The sequence below is a fragment of the Plecotus auritus genome (assembly GCF_963455305.1).
Source record: "Plecotus auritus genome assembly, chromosome: 2".
NCBI lineage: Eukaryota > Metazoa > Chordata > Mammalia > Chiroptera > Vespertilionidae > Plecotus > Plecotus auritus.
The window spans coordinates 45,389,517-45,417,510 of record NC_137771.1 but is presented as its reverse complement, the minus strand read 5'-3'; the positions used below and the strand labels follow the sequence as shown (position 1 = coordinate 45,417,510).

Genomic DNA, 27,994 nt, shown 5'->3' with positions numbered 1-27,994 from the left:
CTGATTTCTCCATTATTAATAAAGTAATATAGCTTTTCAGAATACTAGAGCCCAAAGTAGCTATTTGTTTTTTATGATAGTGGTGGTGGAGGTGGTGGATATATCTTAGTTTGAATAACTCATTAGATGTTCAGTTAGTTAATGAATATATCATGTATATCTTTCAACTTGCTCATATATTTGTCTGTGTAAATCATCATTCATCACTAGTGATAATGGTAAGTGCCCTTTCTAGCAATTGGCAAGGTTAACATTAATAATGGTGAAAATTAATTATGGCGTTCATTATGAAAACTAAGCCTAATAGTACATGAATTTTAGCTCCTTGTTTTTCTTAATTGCAAAAGTAGTAGTAATTGACTCATATCACATATGGTTCATAATTTCCTCTCTTGGTTTTTAAAATTATAGTATTTGAGGCTCTGAGTATGGAAGTGATTGTGGACTATAATACTCCTCCATTTACTCTTTCATTCAGTATCTATTAGAATACCACGGATTATGCAAAACATTTTTTATATACTGATGTGAAAGACCTATAATTAGTTGAAAGGTATTTGTTATTTGCAAATATGACATTCAGAAAGATTTCTTTAAATAAGAAAAATGGAGATAAATTATGGATACAATCGCTGGGTATATTTATGTTCATAAAACATGGTTGAATAATGGTGTCAGACTTGATTTTAGATGAAAAGGGTTCTTTTATATAAGGTGGGCTCTTAGAAGAACTTTCTTTAGATTTTTTATATGGATATCACAAAGGTGCCATTTTGTTATAGTTCAGATTGTCACTGATGAAGATAGAGAAGTAAAGCATAATCTCTTTCAAGAGATGTTGACAGTAAATTGGCTGTCCCTCTATTGATTGTATCAAGGGCAAAGCAAGGAGGGATAGAGGAAAAAGAAGAGACACAAGCTGAAGTATTTTGCATGTTAGATATACTTATACTGTGTGTACCTAGGTAATGTATGTGAGTGTTTTCTATTTTGTTTTATTGTACATGTAATCTATAATCATAGAAACATTGAAGAGAATTGTTTTTATAATTCATACGGTATTGCCAACTGCTGTGCAATAGAATATCTTTGTGTATTTATTATTAAGTCTTTAGTCTTTTTTTTATTTATAGTATTTTTCATTCAGAAACAAAAGCAATTCATGGTTTTGGTGAAATTCTGTAAACTGAAAGAGATTAATTTCATGTCCTTTCTTGACTAATTTCCTTTGTATAATTATGTGCTGTTTTATATTCAACTCTAGGTCCTGGGGGTTTAGGAGGATCAGTGCATTATGCCACAATGGCTAGATCTGCTGTGAGACCTGCGAGCCTTAATTTAAATCGTTCTCGGAGCCTTAGTAATAGTAATCCAGATATATCTGGGACTCCCACGTCACCAGATGATGAAGTGCGGTCAATCATCGGCAGTAAGGTAAACTGAAGATAAGTGCCTATAAATTTGATTTTCAGTTCATGAACAAATGAGAAATGTCCAAATGTTTTAATTTATTTTGAATTTTTAAATGTATTTGAGTTAGTAATAAGCAAGAAATTGTACATTTCCATTTTGCCAGTAAACACTAAGTGTTTTGTGTTTCTATTAAATATGCTTGCTATTGCAAACTGGTTTGTGCCTTCTGCTAAAAAAAATCTGCCAAATTCTAAAATTTGTCCAGGATGACCAGTCCTATATTACTCATTTTTGTCTGTCTTTCATCATGTGAAAAGTGATTTTTACATAGAATCAAAACAGATCTATGTGACTGCTAGGTAGAAGGACTATATCATCAGTGATACAAAATGTAAGTCCTTCTCCAAAAAAAAACTAGATTGGTAATTGAGCTACATTTCTTATGAAAAACTCTATGTAAGATTCACCAGGATTAGAATTATATGATTTATTTAATGATGGTTAGTGATTACCCCAGATAATAGGGGAGTTGCCAGCTAATCTAAGATCTAGCTGTATTTTATTTAAAGCATTAATCTTTATTATCCAAAGAAATATACTTAAGGAACAAATGGTTAATTCCTTTTTTATATTTAAAGTACAAAAATATTTCAGAGTTTAAACAAGCTGGACAAAAGAACAGTAAGGCCAAGAAATCATGTCATGTTGTGTTTTGACCAAATCATTGCAAATGTAAATACATTTCCTATTGGAAAAGAGGAAGATGTTATTGTTATAGAATCATAGCAACTTTTCTTTGGCATTTCAGTTTGGCAATAGTGATATGAGGAAGAATTACTAAACATGTTCTAGGGTCTGTGTTTAACACTTAGTCTGAACTACAATAGAATATTTTTTTTTTTAAGATTTGGGTTTGTTAGGTGAAATACTTGAACATTGATAAAAAAAAACACATCAGTATACTTATATCTATTCATATAGTTACAGAAATTTTACATTTTCAGAAGCATTATGCATCGTTCATTGTAAAATAACTTTTTAAAAAAATATGTTTTTATTGATATCAGAGAGGAAGGGAGCGGGAGAGATAGAAAAATCAATGATGAGAGAGAATCATTGATTGGCTGCCTCCTGCACGCCCCTTACTGGGTATGGAGCCTGCAACCTGGGCAAGTGCTCTTGACCAGAATCAAACCTGGGACCCTTGAGTCCACAGGCCAACACTCTATCCATTGAGCCAAACTGGCTAGGGCATAACTTTTAAACAATTTTTAAGTAATTTCTCACAGATCAAAAATACATTTTATAGCCTTATCCCACATACATTTCTGTGTTTAGGAAAAATACTCAAGTTCTTTATCCTTGTCTTTATTTTTTATTATATCTCATTGTAATAGAGATAGTACTTAGCATTATTTACATATTTATAAAATACAATTCTTTTGTAGAATGAATCTGATTTGTGAATTATAAGAAATTCTCCTATTAAACTATAGACACCATTTTCTTTAAGGCTATATACTTTTAAAATGTCTGTTTCTGTAAGATTTGCATTATGCCTCATTTAGCATGATTCCAGAGTTTTCTTTTATATGATGTATTTGATAACTTACAACATCTAAGATTTAGAACAAGATTTACATATATTGTAATGATTAGTTGCCTTTTTTCAAGTAGTTTATAAAATGGGACATATGACATAAACTTACTTTTGATGATATAAAATGATAAACATCAACTTCTGAGCAAGCCATCATAAGATGAGAATTTTTTTATGACAACACAGTCTTGTATGAATTTTTATTTAAATGCTTTTTATGTTTTCTCTTTGTTGTAAAATTTTTGCTAGCTATCTTTATTTTGGAGTATCCTTTAGTCATAATCCCTTATAATAGTATATAATTTTATTTTATTGAAAAATTGTAAGGAAGCTTGAAGTTTATTTATAGCTGCTTTTCATTTAGTCTGATTTTATTGGCTTAGACATTTAAGTAACTCTTCTTTAATGATTTTGTCTTTCACTTTGTCTCAGCCATGGTCATAACCTAGATCTCATTACCAATAACTTTAATCCTCTTAATCTCAATTTCATGCATTTTGTTCTTTAACCATTAGTTGCTAGTTTTCTCTTTAGTACCCCAATTCTAACAATTTCTTTATTTCTCTACAACCTCCAATTACTTGATTCAGTGACCTTTATACTGTGTCTTACCCCCCCACCCCCCTAATATTATTTCTTTCAATTTAGCCAGCTAAAATATCATAATCATTTTAATTATGCCCATTATAATCAAACCTCAATTCCCTTATCCTTCTCTCACTTCATTTTACTTGCTTAACCAGACCTCAAACCATAGTTCAACCCAGATGACTGCCTTTTCCATGTCACCACCTGTGCCACTGAATAAGACTTGAGAAATACCATGATGGCTGGTCTCATTTGAAATTAAAGACCATAAACCTCAGAAAGCCCTAATGTTATCAAGCAGTTATATATATTTCTGTATTTCATTTACCTTCCCATTCTCCCAGAAAAAGGTTTCATGTCATTTTTTGTTACTTCAAGCCTCATAAAACCTCCTCACCAACCCTCCTTCTGACTTTATCTTCTACTTCATTGAGAAAATTGAAGCCATCAGAAGAAAACTTTGGTAAACTTTTATCATTGCATCTACCTTCTGATTACCATCTATTACTACAGAATACTTAATACTGTGCTATAGATGACTATCCATTTCCCTAGGTGATACTGTCTGTACAGAATTGCTTAACATTGTGACTACTCTTTCTTTTCTTTTACCTGTTCTTCCTTTGATGTTTTCTGGATTAGGTCCATACTCATGTCCTAATATTTTTAGTCAGTTTCTCTTGGGTTGTCTTCATAAATCTTACTCCAACAATCCTCTAAAAATTTGTTATAACTTGCTCCAGTTCTGTTAGCAGATTCCCAGGCCCAGATTGCTGGATCAGGATTTTTGGGAGTAGGGCCCAGAATCTGAATTTTATAAACCTTCCCAATTAATTTTAATGATCAGTCAGGTTTAAGAAATTGAACTAAAGCCCCAGTTTCCTTCACCTGGGATCATAATGACCTCTTTTAGAGACAGATAGACATAATTCACTTCTGGTCATACACATTAGTAGCATATTAAATTAACTTTAAATTATTGATTGTAATGATGAAGATATAATTACTATAAATAGCGCCAGAATGTTTTTTCTTAATATATATAGTAGCCCATTAGATTTAATTACAATAAGTACAATAAAACTGAGCACAACCCCAAATTTACCATTATTTTTAGGAAGGAACAAATATTAGGCATTTTTTTTAATTTTTACTTAATTTCTCCTATCAGTCCCTGAAAAAAAAAAATAAGAGGCAGGATCAAGTAGAATTATCGAGTATTACTGCACAAAAGTTTTCAGTGATGACATATGGAATGAAATTAAATTCTTTTAGAAAAGAATGGAGTGTTTTTTTTTCCATTTTTTCCTTTGAGACCCTAGTTATGTTTGGAATAAATTAACTGTTGCTAACTCATACCGTCTTTAAAGAAAATGGGGGGAAGGGTGCTGTGGGAACTTTAGTTGTTGGTACTTCAAGGTGATCCCTTTACATAGAGAAATCACCTTTACATGGTAGTCTTCATGTTCTTGGTGATTTTTAAAAATGTATGTAATAAGATAACTTGGGTGAACTAATAATACTCTATAGGTGCCTAAAATTTTTGGTTGCTTTAACAGTACTAATTTAAAAAATGTTTGCATTGGAAATTCTGGATTTCTTTAAGAATAATTTATAGCATGCCACATGTAATATTTCTTTCCTTTCCAACCGCTTTCTATTATATGCTTAGGGTTTAGATCGCTCCAATTCCTGGGTTAACACTGGTGGTCCAAAAGCTGCCCCATGGGGATCCAACCCCAGTCCAAGTGCAGAATCAACACAGGTGGTGTTTATATTAGAGGTTTCTTTATTGGCTGCTGATGTTTCCCTTTAGAACATTACTTTTTAGTATATACTATGATTTCAGTGGCTTGCTTTTTTAATTATTAAAAAGTGTGTATTTTTGTTTACTTAGCACATTTTTCAACTACTATGCATGAATACCACCAGTTGCACCAGTATTGTTCTGCTTTCCTATTTCCTTCTCCTTCTTTCTCCCTCCTTATACACTCTATCATTATATCAGTTCCTATTGCTTATGCGATTGATGACTTTGATAACGGTTTCTACTTTAGGGGTAGCATATCTTCAGTAGGAATTTTAAAATATTTTGTGTGGAAAAACCTGACAATTTTCCATTTGCTTTTGGTTTAAAGTGTAGCTATTGTATCGTTTAGCATTTACTATCTTGTTATTTTTTTCATAATCACTAAAAATACTGGTAACAAAGCAGAAGTTAAATGAGAACAGTATACAGTATGCTCCCCATCCTATAAGATTAAATACCAGAAGCAAAAAACTTTCTCATTTTGTGCTGTGTTGCAAAGTATGAAATATATTATAACTTAGTTGAATTAGGTTTTGCTGACTTAAATCTAATTGCTTGATAGCTAATACTGCATGATACCTTCAAATATACTTCTCATCTGTTTATTGACTTTGGAGGAAAATGTTTTTGTTCTTGTAGGGACAATTTAATTACATTTTAATATTAGAATTGATTTATATTTCATGTAGTATATGGCAAGCCTGAATACTATTTTTGATAATAGTGGAAAATGAAAGAAATCATTCTAAACTTTTAATAATTTTTTATTGAATATAAAAGTTTGGTGGGTCTGAGACCAGTTGAGAAGTATGTTTTTATATTTTCTTACTAGTTATGTGCATGTGTATAGGTCACACAAATAAAAGTTTCATTCTTTGCAGCACTCTGAATTTATATAATTATTATATACTCATCTTTTAAAGACTAAAAATTTTAGAAGCCATTTTGATATTCCCAAGGCATTAAAAAAACTTAAAATGGTAAAAATGAGATGAGCAATAAAATAGATGGTTGCTGAAACCACAGTAAAACACTATTTAAAAAACTCTTATGTATTCCTTGAGCTGCAAAGTCATCCACAGCAGACTTTAATGTTATCTCGTCATCATTCATCTTCACTCCATAGGCTATGGATCGAAGTTGTAATCGTATGTCTTCGCACACAGAGACGTCAAGTTTCTTACAAACATTAACGGGACGCTTACCAACTAAAAAGGTAGATTCATATGAAGACAATCCATATAGGGGGCAAATAATTTCAGCAATTAAATAGATACAAGATTTATTTACCTAATCAATATGAGATGTTGCAGAATTTCCATTGCATTTTAAAACACATTTGAGCAAGCTCTGCTTGTCTGATGCCTTTTGGGGCATGCCTTTCCAGTGTAGGCTCTTTTACATTATTTTAATGTGTATCTTTGGGACTGGCTGCTTTTGGACTTCAGTGAATTGAAATTTAATCATCAAATTTTAGTGCCAAAAAATGTATCAACTCTTAATTCTGTTTCTGTAACTGCTTCTGTTTTGTGTTTTAAATCTCCAGGAAAAGGAAGATGAGTTAGAAAAATTATCACTCTTAGTAAGATATGTTGATTTGCTTCCCTTATGCACAGTTTTGTTAGTCCTTTTTCTTATTAATATACACTACTTTGCAAATGCTTTGTATGCATATCCATTGCAAGGCAGGACATTTCTGCCACTTTTATAAAAAGACTTTCAATACCTGAAAACTTGAAAATTAATGTCTTATGTCAAAATTTAAATTTTTAAAGGTATTTCCTAAATTGTACCAGCAAAGTTCATGAATGTATTTGCATATGTTGAGATATGTATGTAAGGCACAAACAAAATTTTATTTGTAACTTTGAGTTTTTGGTCTAGTTTCTGTTTGCAGGTACAATTTAGGAGGCTATTTCCCACCTGTTTTTTAAAAATTACATTTTGCCACAAGATAACATGTAATTTTTCCAGCTATTCAACATGCCACTGTCTTACATGTATAAATAGCCGTTTCGTTAATGGGTGTCCTCACTGCATCATTGAATGGTTCACATGCCTTATTTTGCTTATTCTCATTATATCTTCATTTGCAGTTGCATTATTATTTGGTTTGTGTTATTAACAGACTTGACTTTGATAATAACTTTGGATTTACTTCTGGATAGCTTTTTCATGAGGAGCTGGCTTTGCAGTGGGTTGTTTGCAGTGGCAGCGTTCGGGAGTCAGCTTTGCAACAGGCCTGGTTCTTTTTTGAGTTAATGGTGAGCAAAATAAACACATTTTTAAAATATTGTTTTCCTTAGTGAACACTTTTGTATTAGCTCATTATTTTGTACTAGAAATCTTTTTCTGTTGTCTTACAGTTTTACATGTTCCTCCAAGACAAAATTACATATATTACATCCCTAAATAAACATTGTGAACACTCAGCACAATTTAGTTGGAATGATAAAGTTAATTTTATTTTTTTTAGGGATGGTTGCAGAAGCTAGCTATTTTTTTAAAGCACCTGTTATACATTCTTTCTTATTATGAATATGCTGCTGTATAATGGCAATATTTTAGATTTCATACAGAATATAGATAAAAAGAGCTTTATAGATAGATACTTACTGCTTTTATGGTTAGAAAGCTCTTAGGGAAATGCTAGTTAAAGCCAATTAAAAACACTTTTTTGCTTCATTCAATAAATGATATTAATAACAAAGGAATCAATTAGGAGCTTAATATTTATGCACACACATCATTGTTTATTGCTTTTATGTATATATATGTGTTACCGGGTGTGTACAGTGTGGTAGCACTGTCTCCATGGGCTAAATATTACCAAGGCACAGAGAGATTAAATAACTTTTAAGTATACACTGCTTATAGATAGCAGAACTGTGTTTCAAACACTGACATTCTGGCACTAGGGATCTTTCTCTTCAGCCTCTAGAAAGCTGAAATCATTGAAACTTTTTCTTCCGGAAAAGCAGTTTGTAAAAAATAAATAAGAAACAAAGGAAATCAAAGCAAAAACAGAAAGGTAGAAAAGAAACAAAAGGAGCTTCTAGAGTACATCAGAGGGTCAGTCCCAGCATTGAATGTTACAGATACTGAGAATAGAAAGCCATTTCTTCACCAAATAAGTGAAAAGGGACCATCCATAAATGATAGGTAACTCATTTTTTCCCTAGAAAATAAACACCAAATTTGTAATTCATGTACTTTTAATATAAGTTCAAAATTATAATTTGACTTATTTCTTGATAGTTGTAAATGTATGTTTAGATTTCTTATATATAAACTAGTCAAAAGGTTATATAGTTTAAGACTTGGATCTGCTATTTACTAAATGTAGAACTTTGGCTTCAATTTCCCTGAATCTAAAATATTTCTTACCATTATCACATGGGGATAAGAATCTATGCCCAAAAACATTTTATCAACTTAAATCACTTTGTTAATTCTTACCTAATATTTTATTTAGGTAAAATATTTAGTTATTCATATTCAATATACATCCACCATTTGATACTAGGTGTTAGATACCAGAGGCACTACAGTGAAGTCCAGGTTTCTAATCTCTCAAAGCTCACAAGGGATAAGAAATGGCAAAATTATTGAGTCTTGGAAAGATTTAATTTAAAACAATTTTAAAGAGTGCCTTTTTTTTTTTCTTTTGCATACATACACTTTTTTTCCTATTACAGTCAGGGTAATTTTATGAAGATGATCCTGTGATTGGATTGCATTTTTTTAAACATTTCTTTGGAATATACAAAATATTATAGTGAACTTTCCAAAATATTCGAGGAGGTAAAAGTCTTTCAGCTATGTAATAAATCACATGGTATATTGAAAAAAAAATAGCCCTACTGTTTAGAGTCTCTGTAACTATTAATTGGATCTGTAAGAAATTAAACTAATGGCCTATTTATTTTTTCAGGTGAAGAGCATGGTGCACCATTTATACTTTAATGATAAACTAAGTGCAGCAAGGAAATCTCGTTTTCCAGAGCGTTTCATGGATGACATTGCTGCTCTTGTCAGTACAATTGCCAGTGATATAGTTTCACGATTTCAGAAGGTAATGATGACTTTTTTTTTTTAAATCTTTTTCAAGCTCACATTAAACTCTCATACTTTTATTTGTTTTTGCTTTTGATTCCGTTTCTCAGGATGCAGAAATGGTTGAAAGACTCAACACAAGTCTTGCATTCTTTCTCAACGATCTGTTGTCTGTTATGGACAGAGGATTTGTCTTTAGCCTTATAAAGAACTTCTATAAACAGGTAATTCATAATTAGTAATAATTAGTAGTCAAATAACCTAAATACAGTGTTTGCTCTTTTTTCATAGCCAGAGCTAAGAGACCTTCAGATACATGCATATACTGATATTTTTTTTAATAGCATAGTTTTATTAGTAAGGCAAAAGTAAGTTACATTTGTTAATCAGGACGCAAGACTGTGGCAAGCTGATATCAGTAAAACTGGCCCATTCTGGAGCATACCACCAGGTCAGTAGTCCAACTGTAAAGCAGTCCCGAGATCCCATTCAAGAATAATGTTTATACTAAATGAAGAACTAGCTGCACTTTTTGTGTCTTCATTGATATTTAAAGTAGCTGCATTTTGCTATGTATTCCTCCTAACACAGCCTTGGACATTGTAGAGTTTAGAATGGTAGACAGCTGTTTACCCAAGTCCGAAATTTCATTCATTTTGCTCTTACTAAACTAAAAGCATTCTGGAACGTTTCCACAAACAGCTGATTTTGTTTTTAAATTTTTATCAACTTATTAATGAAACCTAACTTTTGGAAGACATTAGTATTGGACCCGATGGGCAGTTATGCTAGTAAGCTGGTAACTCATCCTAAAGTTCTCTTTTAAAGAAGCTTTAAAAATATATAGACCTCTGGGTCCCATCTCAGTATTATTGAGGAGTTTGAGTCCTGATGGTGGGTGTAGGGAGTGAGGGACACAGTGCTTGTGAAGCACTTCCCAGCTGGTCCACAGATTAGATTTGGGGAACTACTGGTTAAGAATGCTATTTGGTAGTGAAATATTTAGGCTTTTGAAGATCTGTTCTATTGGATGCCTTTACTGTATGTTTCTTTTATTAGAGAAGTTAAAACTATGTGTGGACACTGACCCACTTATAATTATTTGCTATAGTATGCATTATTATTTCTTTAAAAAATATTTTTATTGATTTTCTTACAGAGAGGAAGGGAGAGGACTAGAGAGTTAGAAACATTGATGAGAGAGAAACATCAATCAGCTGCCTCCTGCACATCCCCTACTGGGGATGTGCCCGCAACCAAGGTACATGCCCTTGACCGGAATCGAACATGGGACCCTTCAGTCCGCAGGCCGACGCTCTATCCACCGAGCCAAACCAGTTAGGGCAGTACGCATTATTTGTACTCTGTCCCCAAAATTTCATGTACTGCTGCTTCCAAAACCTATTCCTGTCTTTATTCTTCAAGTATTAACCTCCTACATTTGCTGAACATTGAACTAAATCCTAGGGTTGCTAAAGTTATTAAATCTGTTCATATATGTCCTCAAGTAGTTTATGGTATAGCTGGGGAAATAGGCAAATAGATCATTATAAATATAGGTTAACACAAGGTACTGTAAAAAGAATGGATACTTTCTTTTATGAAGTTTATTTGGTGGTGTATTTTTTCCTCATAAAGTATATCTTTGAAATTCAGAATATTAATGCTGTATTGGAAATATAAGAATGTGGCTTTGTTCTAGCCAGTTTGGCTCAGTGAATAGAGGGTTGGTCTGCAAACTGAAGGATCCCAGGTTCGATTCCGGTCAAGGGCACATGCCCGGGTTGCAGGCTCTGTCCCCAGTCGGGGGCATGCAGGAGGCAGCTGATCAATGATTCTCTCTCATTGATATATCTATCTCTCTCTCCCTCTCCCTTCCTCTCTGAAATCAATAAAAAAATATATATATTTTAAAAAGAATGTGGCTCTTAGCCTAGTCAGTGGAATTCTACAGTAAATCTTGTAGTTCAAAATTTTGTATTTTAACAGTAATTCTAGAGAAAGCTGATACTATTACTTAAATCACAAAAACCAAAGCTGCCCACTGAGTACTGTTCTTTAATACTTTAATCTGTCATTCTGGTGTTGGTATTAGAGAAGTGATATATTCGATTGGTTTTCTCTTATTTATGCAATGCTTACAAGGTGTCTTCAAAGCTTTACTCATTACCAATTCCAAGTGTCCTGGTGTCCTTGAGGTTGGATTTTCTGCGAATCATCTGCAGCCATGAGCACTATGTTACATTAAACTTACCCTGTAGCCTGCTTACTCCACCTGCATCACCATCACCTTCTGTTTCTTCTGCAACATCTCAGGTATGCAAAGTGTAAGAAAGAAGTATCCTTAAAGTCCACATCTGTGAAAAAGCATTTTAAACACTGGGGAAAAATTATAAGTAAAACTATTGAATAAAAGCTGTATAGTAGGTTCATAAGTATTAATCATTTAATTCTCAGAGCAACTCTAGCAGGTAAATTCTATTACTATCTCTATTTTACAGATGAAAAAACTGAAACACAGTAAGGTCACACAGTTAAATGGCACAGCTATACTTTGAACCAAGTCACATGTTGACATTTTAAATTTCTTTTTCAGTTACAGTTGACATAATATATTAGTTTCAGGCATACAACATAGTGACTAGATATTTATATACCTTACGAATTCATCACCCCTGTTAGTCTGGTACCCATCTAACACTGTACGTAGTTATTACAATATTATTGATTATATTCCTTATGCTGTACTTTGCATGTTGGGTTTATTTTAGACCCTAAGTTGTTAACCACTATGTACTACTCTTACAGATTGTGCACATGTGAGTGAATTCATCCACATAAACTCACTTATTTAGATATTTTCACAAATTAGGATTAGGACTTTTTTGAAGACTGAGTTTGGGGTATAACATGTTTGTTAGGGATTAATACTAGTGAAAGGAATGGGGAGGAAGCATAATTTAGCAGAGAAAGAAATCAAACTGTGACAGAATTATCTCCCAAAATTCAGGTTTGTGTACCTAAAGCACTAGTAGGCCCAAACAGTGAAACACCAGTGCTCAGAGACAGAAAGATTTATTTGATTGGGAGGATGGGAGAGCAAGCTCGCTCAAATCCATCTCTCTCAAAAAGCAAAAGTAGGCAGTTTTTATGTAAGTAGGGAATGGGGTTAGTTCCAGGAACTGAGAGAGAAGCCCATGTATATTTAGTCACAGATAACACTTTTTCATATCAGACTTCTTAGAATTAGCAGCTGGTCGTAGCTGCCCTGAAGATACTCTTTTCTTCTACAAAACAAACTCATAGATTCTCCTCAAGACCCTGAAGTTATGTCCTCCTGCTTGACAAAGAAACAGTACATCAGCACCACAAAATTATATAGTGAGGACAAGTGGTGCAGCATTGAAGGACCAAGATTCTGCAAAATATCTCATAATTGTGTGTCAGCGATATTATCTCTAAAGTAAAAGGCAGAAAATTGACATCTTGTGATTCTTGCCACTAAGCTATCATTGGTTTGGGGCTGAACCAGCTATATTTTTCAGTTATCTCAAGCAAAGTATACTTTTAGACATTTCTCCTGGAACTTCATGTACAGTCAGAATATGACTCACATACTTTCTCAATCTTTGAGTAGAAGCTACCTGACAACCAAAGGAATTAAAGCATTTAGTTAAAGCTTACACCTATAGCCCTAGCCGGTTTGACTCAATAGATAGAGCATCGGCCTACAGACCAATGGTCCTGGGTTCGATTCCAGTCAAGGGCACGTACATTGGTGCAGGCTTCTCCCTGGTCTGGGCCCTGGTCAGGGCTCATGCAGGAGGCAACCAATCAATGTGTTTCTCTCACATTGATGTTTCTCACTTTCTTTTCCTCTCTCTCCCACTCTCCCTAAAAATTAATGGAAAAATATCCTCGGGAGAGGATTAATAAAAAATTAATAAAAAATAAAAAGCTTATACCTATATCCTAATTTAATTGTAGCTGCCAAAAATACTAGGGGCATTAAAATCACAAAGGCTCTGTTATAAAACTGCAGTGCCAGCCTGACAGAGCCCGCTACCTCTCTTGTATCCAGAAAACCCAAAGGAAACTAGATGGATATTTATAGGCACTTGACTTCAATAGCTAGTAGTTTCTCTAAAGATGAAAAAGGGTTATCAAAGCAATTATTATGTATCCTGTCATACAAATTGAGATTAAGGGATTTTATAGTTTTAGTATCAAAGAAGCCTAGATTTTTTTCCCTCCTAGTGAAACATCCTTTCTGCTGTGTAATTCCTGAGGCAAACTGATTCCTTAAGCTCTTAATGTCTGAAGTCAAAGTTGATTTTAACTCTTCTTAATTTTATTTTTGAGATATTTAATTCCTTAATGTAATTCTGTAGGCTAGATCAATGTCAGATGCTTGATAAAAGAAAAATTTAAACTTCACTTAGAAAGATTGGAAAACATCAGAGAGCACCCACAACTTCACTTTACTTTTGCAAAACATCTTATTTCCACACACTCTTTTACCTGGCTAGGACACACTTCTTCCTGTAATGGATGAAGTTAAGTTTTTTGCTTTCTTTGCCCAACTTCTTCCAAAGATGTAGCTACACAGGTACAAATAAAGTATAGGTACAGTTCTAAAATTTTTAATGAAACACATTTGTTTATACCTAACTCGCTGCTGAACATCCTATTCAGAAAAGAAATTCACAGAATTTTTTTCATTGTCTGTTCCCCACCTTGTCATCTAACTACAGTGCATAATTTTCAGATTCTAATATATGACAGAGACATCACTTTTTCGGGGGTGCGGCAGAGGAATCTTATATAGTTATTAGGAAAATGTTTTCTCCATGGAGAAATCTGAAATCTGTTGTTCTTCTAAGAAACCTCACATAGCTTATCTTGAATTATGGATTAGGGGATGAAGTTGAGGACCTTCTTGCTTTGAACTATATCTTAGGGGTTGCTATTTTGCAGTATTAAAAACTTTTTAAAAACTCGGTACGTGTACCATAAAATTATAGTGATTTTCTAGAGATAGTATTTTGTCTGAGAAACAATTTTACCCATATTTGAAATTTCCCTGGAAACCAATAGCCTTGACTATGAATATTTCCTGCACACTCAGCAAAGAGTACATAATACAGTTTGGGGCAAAGATAGGTATACAGTTGTTCGTATGGGAAATAACATAATAATACAAGAATAAACTGTGTTTCGCATATTCACAACTCTAAATCTACTTTCGCCCCACCCTGTATATTATTTGGACTTAGTTGCCTTTTTTTTCCATTCAGAGTATCATATTAAAACATTATCTTACTCATATGTTGAATCTAATGAACAAAATAAACTAGTGAACAAAATAGACCTAGAGACATAAAAGTATGGAACAGACTGACAAATTTCAGAGGGAAGGGTGGGGTTGTGGGGTAGAGGGAGTGATTAACTGGGGAACTTATATGCATAGCCCATGAATATAGACAATAGAGTGGTTAAGGCCTGGGAGGGGCGGTAGCAGGGTGGAGGGGGTCAGTGGGGAAAACAAACAAACAAAGGGGACATCTGTAATACTTTCAACAATAAAGATAAATCAGAAAAAGGAATAAAGAGAAAAACAGATTGGGGGAGCAGGGGGACAACAGATGGAAACTTTTAGTATGAGAAAAAAGAAATTGAAAATAATTGAAAGTATATTTCATCATAGTTTCCTATACCAAAGGTAAGAGTAGTTACTTTCTCCAATGTATATATATATATAAAGAGCCAGGGTCTGTAACGTCCAAAATGACCGAAGGGACAACCAAATGCCAGGCTGCACGCGCAGCAGGCTCAGAAGGGTGGGGACTGGCAAGCGGGCTAAACTGCTGACCTCTCAGAGAGAGAGAGGCGGGGCTGATCAGCAGCCACCCAGGCTGCTGGTGAGGCCCGGGGGCGGGGGGAGAGAGAGAAAGAGAGAGAGAGAGAGAGAGAGAGAGAGAGAGAGAGAGAGAGAGAGAGGAAAGAGAGGGAGAGGGAGAGAGAGAGGCAAGAGGCGGCTGCTGATCAGCCCCACCTCTCTGATCAGGCCTGGAGATAGGCCCAGAGACACTGAATGGCATAGAAACCAACCAATCAGAACCAAATCTGGGTGAACTGCGAAGGCAGAACCTAAGGTGGGGCCTGAGGAGGGGTTTAAGGGCAACAGCTGTTTGGTGTAAGGTGTAAGAAAGCGGTTCAATTTTTAATGACCAGTTTGGCAGTATAGTGCATATGGCTGGCTATCAGTCCAGATATAGGGATTATGTATTTTTGTCTGCCAAGAGCATCTCCTCCTGCTGAAAAAAGACTTCCCCTCCCCCTCATTTAAGCAATCCTATCCTATATAATCTATTTATACTAATAAAAGGGTAATATGCTAATTAGACCAGGTCAACTGGCCATCTTCCAGATGTCTGACTTCCTTCTGGTCAAAGCCATGGTGGTGGGGGCCAAGGCAGAAGCAGTTAGGGGGGTCAGGCCTGCAGGGGAGGGCAGTTGGGGGTGAGATCAGGCCGGCAGGGGGTTAGGGGCAATCAGGCCGGCAGGGAAGGGCAGTTGGGGGCAAAATCAGTCCAGCAGGGGAGAGCAGTTAGGGGCGATCAGGCAGACAGAGAGGTTGGGGTGATCAGGCAGGAGGCAGAGGGGTTAGGTGCAATCAGGCAGGCAGGCAGAGGCAGTTAGGGACAATCAGCAGGCAGGCAAGTGAGTGGTTAGGAGCCAGTGGACCCAGATTGCGAGCGGGATGTCTCATTGGAGAGGATGCAGGCTGGGCTGATGCCCCTCCCCCCCCCCCATGCACTAATTTCATGCACCAGGCCACTAGTCTATATATATAAAAGCCAAGCAACCAGAATGACCAGTCACTATGACATACACTGTGGCCCCTCCCCCCGGCCAGCCAACCGCCCATGGCCCCTACCCCCCGCTGGCCCGGACCCCACTGGTGCATGAATTTGTGCACTGGGCCTCTAGTGTTAATAATAATGATCTGTAATAAACCATAGGTAATAAATTACTCTAGGCAAAGTTTATCTCACTTTCAGATAATGCTCACATTCTATTCATTGTAATGTGTGTCTGTGGGATTTTTTGTTGCACAGTTATTATAGTTTGTTCTACCTCACTCCCAAACAGAGTTCTGGATTTTCCACCAATGTACAGGACCAGAAGATTGCAAATATGTTTGAATTGTCTGTGCCTTTCCGCCAACAGCATTATTTGGCAGGACTTGTATTAACAGAGCTGGCTGTCATTTTAGACCCTGAGGCTGAAGGGTGAGTAGACCAGTTTTTGCCTTGTAGAATATCAGCTTGATTTTGATGATAAGACAGAAGTATCCCACTTAAACTTCCTAAGAATCAAAAAATTAATCTTTCCCACTCCTCTACTTGAGAGGAATGCTTTTCTTTTTATTCCATCAGCTTGCTAAGTAACCAAGAGTAATTCCTTGAATGGCAATAATATGTTCTAATATTGATCACAGATTTGCTCTCTGGAAACTCATTATAGGAAGAAGGTTAAAACTGAAACAATACACTATGATTAAATGCTAATTTTGTAGTACAGACATAGTTTTGTAGAAGATTAATGCCTCTTATTATAGCATTTGTAACATTGAATTATTATTTTGCTGTCTGTTCCTCTCTTACTAAAACAAGCTGTTTAAGAACAGAGACAATGTCTTATCTCCAACATCTAGAATAGGATATTGCAGGTCCTGCATAAGTGTATATTTAATTACTGTGTGTGATTGAGTTTAGATAGGTTGAAGACTGGAATTGGGAGCTGTTGAGAGGTAAGGAATAAACAATCAGGTTTGGGAATCATTACTAGTGATACAGGAAATAGAAAGGGGGAACATAAAAAGCAAATGACCGGAAGGGGAAGAACTATTTGGAGAAAATATTGAGAAAAGAACATATAAGATGACAGTGTCAAGTAGAAATCTAGAGAATGAAATCTGACATATGTTCATTAGATGTGGTTCATGACAATATTTAAAAATATACTTTCTGAATAAAAATCTGGAAGGGAGAAGAATCTCCAGCTAGGTTTCATAGGCAGCTATATAAAATGGCAGATAAGGGCTCTGGCGTTAAGACTACTTTGTTTAAGATCCCAGCTTTTAAATCTGTATGATCTTAAAGAGATAAAAGTTAATATTTATTGGCGCTCTCCCTCCCAGGAGCATGCCCATCCCTTTCCCTTGCCTTCTCTCTCTCTCCCCTCCCACTCCCCCTGGCACAGTAGTTTCCTCACTCCCAAGCTCCAAGGGCCCTTCCTTTACCTCCGTAACTCATTCATAAGCCCATTTCTTCTAGGAATTACTTCTACCTCTGTAATTTACCTAATAAACGTCCTCTTGCAAAAAAAAATTTTAAAAGTTACTATTGTGCTCGCTTCGGCAGCACATATACTAAAATTGGAACGATACAGAGAAGATTAGCATGGCCCCTGCGCAAGGGTGACACGCAAATTCGTGAAGCGTTCCATATTTAAAAAAAAAAAAAAAGTTACTATTTACTGAGGAAGGCAATATACAAGGCACTGTATTAAGCATTTGGCATAAATTATATAACTTAATTTGAAACCACCTTAGGTAGGTTATTACCCTCATCCATAGATAAAGAAACAGAGGTTAAATATTTTCAAAAAATCATTTAGCTATTAAATGATGAAGCTAGTAAGTACCATATTATAAATATTCAAATACTATTAGTTAAAAACAAAGGAAGTAAATAGTAGGAAGTAAGTGGAAACACTTGGTATAGACTTAAAACATTCAGGAAGTTTATTACTGGGGACATCATGTAATAGTTTATTACTAAGTGAAATACTGTGTAAGTTAGAGGAAACTAGTTTCAAGTGAACATATATTTTCAAGGTAGGAAAGAAGAATGAAGGGGACATTTAGGCTATTGAAGAAAGGTGGGGTTTATTGAATATATGGAGAAATTACTTTCTGAGAGAAGATACAGATTTTTCTGAAACAAAGGGAAGGTGATCCTGTAGCTATATAGATGGAGATGTGTTAAAAGATGTGACCAGCATGGCTGGTGTGGTTCAGTGGTTGAGCATTAACCCATGAACCAGGAGGTCATGGTTTGATTCCTGGTCAGGGCACATGCCCAGGTTGTAAGTTTGATTCCCAGTAGGAGACATGCAGGAGGCAGCTGTTCAATGATTCTCTCTCATCATTGATGTTTCTATTCCCCTCCCTTTTCCTCCCTCCCTCTGAAATCAATAAAAACATATATTTTTTTTAAAATGATGCGACCAGAGCAAATTCGGAATGGCTTTCTTTCCTAAAAGAAAGAAATTGGAGGTAAGGTCTTTTACTGATATTGATGGTGAAAGGCTTAAGAGAGATAATGTGATCGGAAACTGGTACCAGGTACAGCATTAAGGGCCAGGTGAAGTTGTATGAATTTTTAATTAGAACGGTTTGCATAGTCACTGATATTGATGGTGAAAGGCTTAAGAGAGATAATGTGATTGGAAACTGGTACCAGGTACAGCATTAAGGGCCGGGTGAAGTTGTATGAATTTTTAATTAGAATGGTTTGCATAGTCAGAGCACCTTCAATTTAAGAAGAAAGGCAAAAGTATGAAGATGAGAGCAACCCTGGCTAGTTTATTAGCTCAGTTGAAATGCAGGCGACTGGGAGTCTAGAAAAGTTGTAAGGGCCCAAATGAGGTGTATGAGCAAGAAAGTTCTGTTTAAAATAGATGTCAAAGGCAACCTCAGCCTGTGAACTACATAATCCATTAGGTAGAGGATTTTTCTTTTGGAAAAAGGAAATAAAAGTTTTCTTATGGTAAATGTGAAAAGATCTCATTTGATGAAATAAAAGTTACAGCTACTTAAAATGTAGCTGTAACTTTTTTATTTTTTTGTTTTAAAATATAACCAACCATAACTGCTCTTAAGTTATTTAACATTCAAATGCACTAAGAAGGAGTTAATGTAAAATATTCAGGTTTACTCTTAAGTGAATTTATATAACATTTCTTTTCCCTCAATTTTTACTTATACAGAAAGACATTTATTAATTTTAACATAGAAATGTTTTTATAGAATAGATGAAAATATGTGGCAAAGTTAAGAAGTTGAACAAAATTGATTCAGTACCATTGCTTACTGTTTGTTTAAAGGTATTAACTAATATCTGTGACCTTATTGCTTTTTCTTCATCTTCTTTTTAAATAGACTGTTTGGATTGCATAAGAAAGTCATCAATATGGTACACAATTTACTATCCAGTCATGACTCAGACCCGCGGTACTCTGACCCCCAGATAAAGGCTCGGGTGGCCATGTTATATCTACCTCTGATTGGCATTATCATGGAAACTGTTCCTCAGCTGTATGATTTTACAGGTACTTAGTATATGTAAGACAGATTTTAATGGCAAATCACAACGTATAATAAAAGTGTTAGACAATTTCTCAAGAATAAAGATCTTATTTTAGGAAAAGAAATATAAAGAAATGTACACTAACATAAGTAAACTGTAAATAATTATATTACTGAAATCTTTTGACTGTGAGAGAATCCACTGCAAGGTTTCTATAAGTAGTTTTTATGATGAAATTTTAAGTAATGATTGTATAGTAGTTCTATTCCTACTTGTTAGAAAATAGTTTTTTTTGTGTACTTACTGTTCCTCTAAAAAATAAACATGAAAACTGTATACTACCCTCAGTATCAATTTTAATCATATAAATGTAATTTAAATTAATATTCACCTGAATACCAATAATTAGGTTTATTGCTAACATTGGGTTAATAAGATGAAGTTTTGTTGCTTTTTAAAAATTAGGACCTACAAAGTTTTATTGCTCTTGCTTTTCATATTAGAATTTACTTGAATTCCTTCACTTGCTTTAAAGAAAACACTGTAGGTTGCATTTAAACTAGCCATTAACTGGATAAAATACTTCCAGTTCAATCAAAACAAAAACAAACATTTGCTGAGTACCTAATGTGTATTAAGAACTGTTTATTAAGCTATTCAGAAGTTTTATATATGTATGTATGTATGTATGTATGTATGTATTTATTTATTTTGGATTTTCTCTCACCCCCCTGCCCCCCCCGACCAGAAACTCACAATCAGCGAGGAAGACCAGTTTGTATAGCCACTGATGATTATGAAAGTGAGAGTGGAAGCATGATAAGCCAGACAGTTGCCATGGCAATTGCAGGAACATCAGTTCCTCAACTAACAAGGCCTGGCAGTTTTATTCTCACATCAACGGTAAAAACAACCCTCCTACAGAAGTTTTTTTCTGGAAAGACAAATATTTATAAGGATGTACCCATAAATAACTAAGATTGTTGTATTAACTGATGCAGAAGTACTCTGAGTTTTATTTTGTGGAAATGTTAAGGTTCTGAGACTATTATATATCTTTTATAAGTTATTTTAAAAAGTATTAATTATTGCAGGGTTATGGTATAAAGCTCTTTTCTGTCATTCAGAATTTTCGAAAGTTGCTTATTATATAGCCTATTTTTTTAATCCATTTTACTTTTTTCCTCTTTATTGAATTTTTTCGGTTGACACTGGTTAACAAAAGTATACAAGTTTCAGGTTCACAACACATCATCTGTTAACATTCTGAGAAATTTCTAAACTCTTTTTCACAGTGGATGCATCATTTTACATTCTTACCAGCAATAAATAAAAGGTTCCTGTTTCTCACCTACACTTTTTTCTTATTTATAGCCACCTTAGTGGGTATGAAGTAGCATCTCATTGTGATTTTGATTTGCATTTTCCCAATATATACTAATGTTGAGCACCTTTTCATTTGTTTATTGGCACATCTTTTTGAACAACTGTCTTATTTAGAGAAAAGTCCATTCAAATTCTTTGTCATTTTAAAATTGTGTTCTTTTTGTTACTGACTTAAAAGAGTTCTTTATATATTCTGGATACAACTCCCTTATATATGATTTCAAGTATTTTCTCATTCTGTGGCTTATATTTTCAATTATTAGATGGTGTCATTTGAAGTGCAAATTTTTTAAATTTTATGAATTCTAATTTTTCAATTTTTTCTTTTATTTCTTGTACTTTTTGTTTGTTTGTTAATCCTATTCCAAGGATATTTTTTTTCATTAATTTTTTTTAAAAGAGTGTGGAGGGGAGGGAAGGAAGGGGAGAGAAAAAGGGGGAAAGATAAATGTAGATGTGAGAAAGACATTGATTGGTTACCTCCCGCATGCATTCCAACTGGGGCTGGAGATCCAACCTGCAACCCAGGTACATGCCCCTTGACCAGGAATCGAACCCGAGACCTTTGATGTGCAGGCCAACTAGTGAGCAACACCAGCCAGGGCTATTCCTTGTACTTTTGATATTATACATACAAAAGAATATATAAACTATATGTACAATTAAAGTAAAAGAAACAGCAGTATATGTACCACCCAGTTTCAGAAATAAAACATTGCAAATATATTGGAAGTTCCTTTCTGCCCTCAATTCACTCCATCTCTCCCTCAAAGTGACCACTATTCTCAATTTTATTGACTTTTTAAAACTTTTCTTTATGTGAAATATACTGCACATGAAAAAATACATGAAACATAAATGTACAAGTTAAAATATTATAAAACTCTTTTTCACCTTTGTAGCCACCACTCAGGACAAACTATAGAATATTGATTGCCTTTTAGAAATCTTTGGCATGCTTTTCTCCACCACAACTATTTATCAATCTCCCATTAACCTGACTAATGAAATAATTGCTTAATCTTATTTATAGTTTTACCATCTACGTTTGCATCCCTAAATATTATAGTGTAGTTTTATATCTTTAATATTTAAGCAAGTTACAAATTGTACTATAATTCTGATTTTATTTCTGTACTAGAGGCCTGGTGCGCAAATTCGTGCATGGGTGAGGTTCCTAGGCCTGGCCGGTGATCAGGGCCGATGGGGCCGTCTCACCCAGTCCCTATTGGGGCCTACTGGCCAGGGGGAGGGACTGGGGGAGGTTGGCTAGCCATGAGAGGTTGGCTGTGGAGTGCACTGACCATCAGGGGACAGCTCCTGCATTGAGCGTCTGCCCCCTTGTGGTCAGTGCGCATCATAGTAACTGGTTGACGGGTCGTTTGGTCATAATGGTCGTGTAGGCTTTTATATAGATCCTATATAATAAAAGGCTAATATGCAAATCAACCTAGGGGAGCAGGCCTAAGCTGGCAGACGGACATCTCCTGAGGGGTCCCAGACTGCGAGAGGGCACAGGCCGGGTTGAGGGACACCCCCCACCCCCAGTGCACGAATGTCGTGCACCGGTCCTCTAGTACCTGATATTCCATTACCTGAATAAAGATCAGTTTATTTACCCATTCGGTTGATAGATGCTTGAATGGTTTCTGATCTTTTGTTATTGTAAATAGCAACCCTATATCTTCTTTTATATGTATCCTGTATGCATGCCTATACTATTATTTAGGGTATTTACTAGGAGTGGAATTTGCTGGGTCATAGAATAGTTTCTTCACCCATACTAGATATGCCAGGGTGTTTTCTGAAGAGTTCATCTCAGTTTATACTTGCACCTATGAGATTTTCCATTCTTTCACATGTTCATTATCACTTAGGATTTTCAGACTTTTCAACTTTTGTCAACCTGGTAATTTATAGTTGTGTTTCATTTCTCTGTTGTGTTCTGAGGGTACACACTTTTTCATATTTATGTTGGCCATTTAGATTTTCTCTTTTAAAGTGTCTAGTTTTTGTCCATTTTCCATTGGGCCCTCTGCCTTTGTTTATGCTTTGCAGAAATTTATATGTTCTGGATCAAGCCTGTTGTCAATTATAAATGGGTCTTATATATATACTAGAGGCCCGGTGCACAAAATTCGTGCACCGGGGGGGGGGGGGTTGTCCCTCAGCCCAGCCTGCACCCTCTCCAATCTGGGACCCCTCGAGGGATCAGTCCTAAACGGGCAGTCGGACATGCCTCTCACAATCCAGGACTACTGGCTCCCAACTGCTCGCCTGCCTGCCTTCCTGATTGCCCCTAACCGCTTCTGCCTGCCAGCCTGATCACCCCCTAACCACTCCCCTGCCAGCCTGATTGATGCCTAACTGCTCCCCTGCCAGCCCGATTGCCCCTAACTGCCCTCTTCTGAGGCCTGGTCACCCTAACTGCCCTCCCCTGTAGGCCTGGATCCCCCCCAACTTCCCTTCCCTGCAGGCCCAGTCACCCCCAACTTTCCTCCTCTGCTGGCCTGGTCACCCCTAACTGCCCTCCCCTGCAGGCTTGATCGCCCCCAATTGCCCTCCCTTGCAGGCCTGGTTCCTCCCAACTGCCCTCCCCTGCTGGTCTGATTGCCCACAACTGCCCTCCCTTGCAGACCTGATCCCTCCCCTGCTGACCATCTTGTGGCAGCCATCTTGTGTCCACATGGGGGCAGCCATCTTGTGTGTTGGAGTGATGGTCAATTTGCATATTAGTCTTTTATTAGATAGGATAGAGGCCTGCTGCACGGGTGGGGGCCGGCTGGTTTGCCCTGAAGGGTGTCCTGTATCAGGGTGGGGGTTCCCTTGGGGCATGGGGTGGCCTGGGCAAGGTTTGCAGGCCATCCACGCCCCCAGGCGACCCAAGCAGAGGCCCTGGTATCTGGGATTTATTTATCTTCTATAATTGAAACTTTGTAGCCTTGAATGGAGGCTAGGGCAGGCCAGGGCGGGCATAAAGCTTGGCTTCCTCCATCGCCGGGGAAACCCAAGCCTCCTGCTCTCTCAGTGGCTGCAACTATTTTTGTTGGGATTTATTTATCTTCTATAATTGAAACTTTGTAGCCTTGAGTGGAGTCCATAGCTGGCCAAGGTGTGAGGGAAGCTTGGCTTCCTCCATTGCCCGGAAAACTTAAGCTTCTGCTCGCTCTGTGGCCGCAGCCATCTTGGTTGGGTTAATTTGCATACTTGCTCCTGATTGGCTGGTGGGCGTGGTTTGTGGGTGTAGCGGAGGTGCAGTCAATTTGCATGTTACTCTTTTATTAGATAGGATATATATTTTTAATATATTTTATTGCTTCTTTACAGAGAGGAAGGGAGAGGGAGAGAGAGTTAGAAACCTCAATGAGAGAGAAACATCAATCAGCTGCCTCCTGCACACCCCCCACTGAGGATGTGCCCGCAACCAAGATACACACATGCTCCTGACAGGAATCAAACCTGGGACCCTTGAGTCCACAGGCCAACGCTCTATTCACTGAGCCAAACCAGCCAGGGCTGGGTCTTATATTTTATATGGCTTGCTTTTTTACACACTTAATAGTAAATTTGGTGATTAGAGTGTCTTATTTTAAAATTTGTCATTTTTTTCCTAGTATTTTTTGATATCCCTATTCCAAAATTTTGAAGATTTTTTTTTGTTATTTTTTAAAATATGTTTTTATTGATTTTAAAGAAAGAGGGAGAGATAGAAACATCAATGAGAAACATCAGCTGCCTCCTGCATGCCCCCTACCTGGGATTGAGCATGTGCCTGATCAGAATTGAACTAGTGACCTCTTGGTGCAAGGGATGACTCATGCTCAACCAACTAAGCCATAACAGCCGGGCCTTATGTTATTTTTTAAATGCTTTTTTTGTTGTTCCTTTTATATATAACCCTAAAATCTACATGGAATTTATTTTTATGAACAGTGGAATTTGGGCACCCAAGTTTATTTAGTTATTTTATATATATTATACCAAATCATTTCAACATCATGTATTAAAAGATTATTTTTCCACCTTTCATCTACATGAATTGTAAAACTTTTTTTTTATTTTTGGCCATAAACTCTATTTTGTATAATATTAGTATACCTAGGGTAGGTTTCTTTTTTCTAGACCCATGGTCGGCAAACTGCGGCTCGCTAGCCACATGTGGCTCTTTGGCCCCTTGAGTGTGTCTCTTTCACAAAATACCACGGCCTGGGCAAGTCTATTTTGAAGAAGTGGTGTTAGAAGTATAAGTTTAAAAAATTTGGCTCTCAAAAGAAATTTCAATCGTTGTCCTGTTGATATTTGGCTCTGTTGACTGAGTTTGCCGACCACTGCTCTAGGCAAATGTTTGGGAGAATTCCCGAGTGGAGTGTTAGGTGACTGCTTCTTGCCACAATACAGAAAGGAGTAATATGTAAATTAACCACTCTGCTACACCCACAAGCCACGCCCACCAGCCAATCAGGAGCAAGTATGCAAATTAACCCAACCAAGATGGCTGCAGCCATGGAGCGAGCAGGAGGCTTCAGTTGCCCCTGGCAATGGAGGAAGCCAAGCTTTCCACACACCCTGGCCGGCCTAGGCCTCCACTGAAGGCTACAAAGTTTCAATTATAGAAGATAAATAAATCCCAACAAAATGGCAGCAGCCACGGAGCTGGAGAGAGCAGGAGGCTTGAGTTGCCCCCGGCGATGGAGGAAGCCAAGCTTCCGCAGCCCTGGCCTGCCTTGGCCTCTGCTTAAGGATACAAAGATTCAATTATAGAAGATAAATAAATCCCAACAAAAATGGCTGCAGCCCCGGAGCAAGCAGGAGGCTTGGCTCCGCTTAAGGCTACAAAGTTTCAATTATAGAAGATAAATGAATCCCAGATACCAGGGCCTCTGCTTGGGTCGCCTGGGGGCGTGGCTGGCCTGCAAACCACCACAGGCCCCTCGCCCAGGCCGCCCCATGCCTCAAGGGAAACCCCACCCTGATCTGGGACACCCTTCACGGCAAACAAGCTGGCCCCCACCCATGCGCCTGGCCTCTATCCTATCTAATAAAACAGTAATATGCAAATTGACCATCACTCCAACACACAAGATGGCTGCTCCCATGTGGACACACAATGGCCACCACAAGATGGCCAGCAGGGGAGGGCAGTTGGGAGGGATCAGGCCTGCAGGGGAAGGCAGTTGTGGGCAATCAGGCCAGCAGGGGAGGGTAGTTGGGGGCGATCAAGCCTGAAGGGGAGGGCAGTTAGTGGTGACCTGGCCGGCAGAGGAGGGAAGTTGGGGGTGACTGGGTCTGCTGGGAAGGGCAGTTGGGGGGGACCAGGCCTGCAGGGGAGGGCAGTTAGGGGCAAACAGGCTGGCAGTGGAGTGTTTAGGGGGTTATCAGGCTGGCAGGCAGAAGCGATTAGGGGCAATCAGGAAGGCAGGCAGGTGAGCATTTGGGAGCCAGCAGTCCTGGATTGTGAGAGGGATGTCCGACTGCCTGTTTAGGCCCTCCAGGTAGGATCTGGCCTAAACCGGCAGTCGGATATCCCTTGAGAGGTCCCAGATTGGAGAGGGTGCAGTCTGGGCTGAGGGACACACCCCACCCCATGCACGAATTTCGTGCACTGGGCCTCTAGTAGGTATAATAAGAGTCCTGTGATTGTGGATTCTTCCTGCAGAGAAGTTTCATTGATTGCTAATACAAGACCAGAATTATCTCCTCCCCCCACCACCACTCCCTTTTTTTAATGCCTTGGGAAAATGGGGAAAATAGTCCCTCAGTCATTCTTTTGAGGGCTTAATTCTCTCATGGAAACTTGGTTGAGAAAGACTATTCTTGATACTTATATCAGGTTGGTTTTATATGCAGCAAATGTCTACTATTTTATCACGTGCATTTTCTATCTGTCTGTCTATTTCAGCCATGGGCAAACTACGGCCCGCGGGCCGTATCTGGCCCGTTCGGCTGTTCTATCCGGCCCGCGGAGCCGAAAGAGCGGAGGGTTCTCTTGCTCTCCCCTCCGCTCCTTCACCAGCAGCAGTGTTAACATGGCAACGTCGGGAAACACGGCCGCAGCTCCTTCTTCTGAGTGGGCGGATTTATATCCGCCCATTCAGTGGAAGGAACAACCTCTCAATCTTCCAGAGGCTCCTTGTAATGCCCGCGGACACGTCCTCCGACATCACCCTGGGAATGCGTAGACACGTTATCGTGGTGATGTAGGGAGACATGCCCCTGGAGAGCACAGTATCAGAGCATTAGCTAAAAAGGAGACCAACAACACTGTTCCCACTGAAGTTGATGTTTTAAAGACCAAAAACCTTTTAACCCAGTCTACATTGCCATCTACATCTATGTCCTGGGCATAATTTGGAAGTTGCACTAAAGAAAATGTTTAATTTACTGTTTACACATTTTGTTCTTTTCTATTTGTTTTAGTTTTAAATTATTTTATTATATTTAAGTTTAATTTGAAAGGCTTTTGTACCTTTCCTTTGTTAGGCAATTTTATTTTGCCATCTTCAATATAAGGTATGTTATTGTGCTATGATTCCTCCATTTTTTGAAGTTTCAAATTATAATAATTAGTGTTTACATTCTTCTTGTTAAAATGTTTGGAATGAATAAAACTATTGAAATAAAAAAAAAAGACCATACCCTTTTATATTTTTATTGATTTTTCACAGAGAGGAAGCGAGAGGGATAGAGAGTTAGAAACATCGATGAGAGAGAAGCATCAATCAGCTGCCTCCTGCACACCTCCTACTGGGGATGTGCCCGCAA

The 27,994-nt window shown here is 37.2% G+C and overlaps 1 protein-coding gene across 11 annotated transcripts in view; it reads left to right on the top strand.

The window, feature by feature from the left end:
* Positions 1–27,994, top strand: part of DOCK7 (dedicator of cytokinesis 7) — a 200,367-nt gene that overhangs the window by 123,356 nt on the left and 49,017 nt on the right. For 4 of the 11 annotated variants that reach the window (XM_080656334.1, XM_080656331.1, XM_080656337.1 and 1 more), the window contains exons 22-32: positions 1,265–1,434; positions 5,274–5,366; positions 6,538–6,627; positions 6,958–6,993; positions 7,580–7,675; positions 9,346–9,486; positions 9,578–9,691; positions 11,613–11,783; positions 16,623–16,762; positions 19,699–19,868; positions 20,595–20,749. In XM_080656334.1, the coding sequence (XP_080512460.1) occupies positions 1,265–1,434; positions 5,274–5,366; positions 6,538–6,627; positions 6,958–6,993; positions 7,580–7,675; positions 9,346–9,486; positions 9,578–9,691; positions 11,613–11,783; positions 16,623–16,762; positions 19,699–19,868; positions 20,595–20,749 (1,376 nt within the window). The remainder of the gene's footprint in view (positions 1–1,264; positions 1,435–5,273; positions 5,367–6,537; positions 6,628–6,957; positions 6,994–7,579; positions 7,676–9,345; positions 9,487–9,577; positions 9,692–11,612; positions 11,784–16,622; positions 16,763–19,698; positions 19,869–20,594; positions 20,750–27,994) is intronic. The other 7 variants (XM_080656339.1, XM_080656338.1, XM_080656336.1 and 4 more) reach the window with 4 other exon arrangements.